Here is a 5,000-nt window from a genome sequence, read left to right as displayed (position 1 = left end):
TTCAAAAATGAAAAACAGCCCAAACGTCTACCAAGTCCATAAAAAAATAAATCACAAGAACTCTACAACCCTTCACAAAGTTCATAAAGTAAAGTAAAGTAAAATAAAATAAAGTAAAGTAAAGTAAAAAAAAGAAAGAAAGAAAAAGAAAGAAAAAAAAGGAGTCCCACCTTGCGGCAGAGTCTCCCCGAGGAAGCGTCGTCCAAGGAAGCCAGTTCTTCGTCGAAGGATCTCAGGTTCACCTCCTTCTCTCGCAGGATAAGGAGCTGGTCGTTGAGGACGGCATTTTCCTGCAAGACAAGGGAGGGTTACGGGCGCAGTCCGGGTATAATATAATACGTTTGTTTGTCCTGTCCATCGAAAAGGAAATCGATACTGAGAATCCAGTGGGATATTGTGTGTTACTTCAGTGGGAGAAAAAAACGAAGATGTTGACGATCAAATGAGAGGAAATGTTGAATCCCTTGAGGAAAACGTATTGGTAATCACGTGTAAGAAAAATATAGTGGCTCTACAGCCAGCATACATTTTTAAAAATCAATAAAAATAAAAATCAAAGTTCTACAGCGTACATCACAATATACATTACAATATCGTTAATATATATATATATATATATATATATATATATATATATATATATATATATATATATATATGTATATATATATGTATATATATATATATATATATATAATATATATATACATATATATATATATATATATATATATATATATATATATATATATATATATATATATATATATATATATATATAAACAAGACAAAAAAAATCCATATTCAATAACAAAATAAAAAATACAAAACACTAAAATCACAAGAAAAATCAAAACACGTGACAAAAAAGTAAACAACGAAGCAAAACCAACCAGCTTCCACCTCGTGCCTCACCTGTGACAAACATGCCAACTGAATCTCCAGCTCCTCCTTCTTCCGGATTTCCGCCTCCTTCTCCTTCTGCAACAGCTTCATCTTGTCTTGCAGTTCCTCGACCTTTGACCTTGCTTCCAGTTCCTCGGCCGTTCGGTCTTCCGAGTTCTTCCGGGAAGAGTTGGAGGAGAGACGTCAGTTTGGTTTCCGGATTTATTTAGTTATTTATCTATTTTTTTTTTTTTTTTAAGAATTTCTTTTTATCGATGGCGAGAGTGTGACTCTTATGGGTGAAATGTGTGTTAAAGATTTCCTTATTGAGGAATGTTATAGCTGTTAAATCATATTAGAACAGGCTAGATCGCTCATTTGAAATGCGGTTTCTTGATATTATAGTTATATCGTGTTATATTCAAAGCCAAGTTATTCGTGTTTCTGAGGACTGATGCAAAAAGTATTTCTGAAAAGCTATTTGCAATACATATGATATCTCATCACTGCTTAAAATATATTATGTAACCTAAGCTAGTATTTTCCTTAAAAATTGTAACAAAATAATTTTAGTAATTTTATAAATCTCTGAGTTAGGATTATTTATGGCAGTCATGAAGTACCGAATTAGGGGGCGATAAGTTCTCAAAATATGTTAAAACTGATTCAAATTACCAAGGAGTCACTTTCCCATTCAAATTTTCATTCCCAATCAATAAAAAAAACTCAACTTGTCACTGTCATCATGCACGAAAACAAAACAAAATTCAATAAACTTTTTTCGGATCTATCAACAAATTGCAAATGCAACTACAGCAATCACAATAAAACTTGATAAAACAAGTAATAAAAGATATGGACATGAGAAGCAGAATGTATTCGTATAAAAAGGCAAACTTTTAAAACCAAATTCCATTCATGATATGCTTTTATCAAGTCAAGAAAGCCTAGCTAAAAAAAAAAATATATATATATATATATAAATATAAATATAAATATATATATATATATATAAATATACATATAAATATATATATATATATATATATATATATATATATATATATATATATATATATATATATATATATACATACATATATATATATAACAACCTCAGAAATTCCAACTTGCTATGAAGGATTCTTATACTTTGACTATTACTCTAAGACAGACAGTCTACACTCTACAGCATCACACACATTACCAAAATATCAACCCGATTAAAGAAAACAAATAATTCATGACAATAAAAAAATATTTCCAGAAACAAAGGTATCTGTCCATTCATAGATCCACTACGTTAGTAAAAAAAAATTGGAGAGGAAAGTGGGGGGAAAAATATATATATATAAAATGGATGCCGAGAAATATGGAGAGAAAAGATTACCTGGAATACCTTATATGGATCTTCCTCCTGGTGTATAAGACACAAGAGGTTAGATGTTTTTTTTTTTAAATCAGAAAAAAACAGCGAGGTGAACATAAATAAATGGAAGACTAATTATATACAGATAAATAGATAAATAAATAAACGACATGGAAGTGCATAAATGGATAAAATCAGACAGGACTAAAACTACAACGTCGAAGGAAAACTACATTGTAAAGAGTCATGCCTATATCGAAAAAGTAAAAGCAAACAAAATAAATTAAGTACATCCTCAAAACTGAAAATAACATGAATGACACTAGAAAGAGTTAAAACAAAAACAAAGAAAAAGGAACAAGAATTATACTTCAAAGGCATAGTTAAAACAGGTGTAAGAAAACTGATACAATTATTTTTTTGCATACTGAAGGCAAAGGTGTCTGGAGCAAAATATTAGGGTGATCGCAAGCTACTTTGTAAAGAAACTACTTTATTGAAAATAGTGCTCGAAATCTACGATTGCAATTGAACACTATCTGGATATGTTGCAACCTCTATCTGATGATGATAACTGCTGACTTCATTAAGCTAAAATATTATACAGATCGGTAGGTCAATTTGGCAAGATACGAATACGTTGTGTTAGAACATACTGCCTTTTAAAGATGATCAGAATGTGCCTGAGTATTTAACACGTACACGTACACATACGTGCACACGCACACGCACACGCACACACGCAGACGCGCACGCAACCTCGCCCTCCTGCAGCCTCACCTGTGGCGTGTTCTCGCACGAGTGGGAACGGCGCAAGTTCTGTTCGTCAAGGATGATCGAGCGGCGCTTGTTCCTTCCGCGCTGCTGCTGCTGCGCCCCCGACCGCGCCTCCTCCAGGCTCTTCTGCAGCTCATCGCACCGCGCCTCTAGGGACTCGAGGGTGCTACACAGGCTGAGGGAGAGAGAGAGAGAGAGGGGTTTGAATAAGAAAGAGAGAGAAAAGAAAAATAACAAAAGAAAGAGTCACAGAAACAGACTCAAACAGATACCCAACAATACAGAAAATAAATAACAAGACCCCTGAAACAACACAGAAAATAAATAACAAGACCCCTGAAACAAGACCAATCCACAAAGACAACAACCCTTCCCGTCTCCACTCACTTCTTGATCTTCTTCTTGTCGGCTGAGCTTTCGGCGGAGAGCCTCTGGTTGTTCTTCTCGAGCTCTTGGATCGAGATCTCCAGCTGCTCGTAGATCCTGAGGCGCGAGTCGTTCACCTCTCGAAGGGCGGCGGTCTGCTTGCTCAGGTACTGCGGAGGAGGAGGAGGGGGAGGGGGGGTCATTAGAGGAAGCGTGATTAAGATTAAATAGGTTAATTAGGCGGGTGAGATGTTTGGCTAAAGAAGAAAGGAGAAAGGAGAAAGAAAAGGTTTCTCGCGTGGGAGGCATCGCTTGCCGGAGATCGATCAGCTTTGGGACACAATTTACTGGCATCACTGTAGAAAATATATAGCAGGGATGGGAACGAATAACTTTATAAAGCAAGGGATATAACTGAAGATGTTCTATATTCCGAAAGAGATACAGTACCGAAACGCGTTTATTTACTCCAGTTCTCGCTTCGTGCAGTTTTCGATCTCATTCGCAACTTCGGCTACGATCGGCTTTTGTTTGTTGTTCATCGGATTGTTCATCTTTTTTCCAGAAAAAAAATTACCATTTGTGTCTGCTTCTATGAAGCTTACAATATATTCCTTTAGTAATAAAATAATTGTGAACGTGAATAAGAAAGGTTGGATTGTTCACTGTGGATATTGTTTTATTTTATTGTTATTGTCGAGTTTAGTGAATGTGTGCATTTGTTACTATAAATGGATGGATGAATGAATGAGAACATTGCTAATTTTCTCGTTGCGTAATGTAGGTTGACTGAACAGTTTCTGACTTGCAACAAAGGAGAGGAAAGGAAGAGAAAAACAGAACATATCTTGCAATGTAAGAAGTGTCATTGACGGAGGGCTGCGCGCCATTTTTCCCAGGTTCAAACACCACAAATATGCGCAGACAGATGGAACTCTTCACCCCCTTCCCCCCTCCCCCTTCCCCGTAGCCCATCTCTGCCTTCCCCCTTCCCACTTTTCTCCTTTCCCACTTCCCTCTTCTCCTCCCTCTCTTCCTGCTCCCCCTCCCTCTTATGCCTTCTCCCTCTTCCTTTTCTTCCTCTTCCCTCTTACGCCTTCTCTCCCCTCCACATCGCCTTCCTCACCCCCTCCTCCTCTTATCCCTTCCCCCTCACCTCTACCCCCCCCCCCCTTCTAATTCGTCCTCACACTTCCTCATCCTTTGCTGTTTTTTTATTGACAATCAAAACGGCAAAGACAGTTGCCGTTATCCTCAGCATCGACAACCTTCAAATAAGACTCTCTCTCTCTGTTATTAACTCCTCCTCTGTAATTTTCCTCTTTTCGTTAAATGATTAATTCGCCTCTATTTATCGTCATTTCCCTCTTCGTAATCTTTCCTCCTCGTTGAATTATCTGTTATATATTTTTTCCGTTTCCATCTCCCATCTAATTCCCTTCTTCCCTAATCTTCCACTTTATCAACCTTAATACCTACGCTACTCCCCCTCCCTCACCTCCCCCCTTCCCCTCCACCCCTTACCTCCACCCCAGGTCAAAGGTCAGGCTGCCAGGAAGTGATAATAGTTTCAGTCAAAGACGGGGATTAAATCACAGTTCTT

The 5,000-nt window shown here is 37.1% G+C and overlaps 1 protein-coding gene across 4 annotated transcripts in view; it reads right to left on the bottom strand.

Moving 5' to 3' along the window:
• Cen (cerebellar degeneration-related protein 2-like) overlaps window positions 1-5,000 on the bottom strand; it is a 182,067-nt gene that overhangs the window by 10,010 nt on the left and 167,057 nt on the right. For all 4 annotated transcript variants that reach the window (XM_086532989.1, XM_086532988.1, XM_043025848.2 and 1 more), the window contains 4 exons: window positions 3,419-3,567; window positions 3,035-3,206; window positions 916-1,062; window positions 171-290 (listed from right to left, as the gene is read on the bottom strand). In XM_086532989.1, the coding sequence (XP_086389115.1) occupies window positions 171-290; window positions 916-1,062; window positions 3,035-3,206; window positions 3,419-3,567 (588 nt within the window). The remainder of the gene's footprint in view (window positions 1-170; window positions 291-915; window positions 1,063-3,034; window positions 3,207-3,418; window positions 3,568-5,000) is intronic.

This window comes from Penaeus japonicus, unplaced genomic scaffold (genome assembly GCF_977035675.1).
Source record: "Penaeus japonicus unplaced genomic scaffold, GWHDUDI00000001_assembly GWHDUDI00000038, whole genome shotgun sequence".
Lineage (NCBI taxonomy): Eukaryota > Metazoa > Arthropoda > Malacostraca > Decapoda > Penaeidae > Penaeus > Penaeus japonicus.
This window is presented reverse-complemented; position numbering and strand designations above follow the sequence as displayed.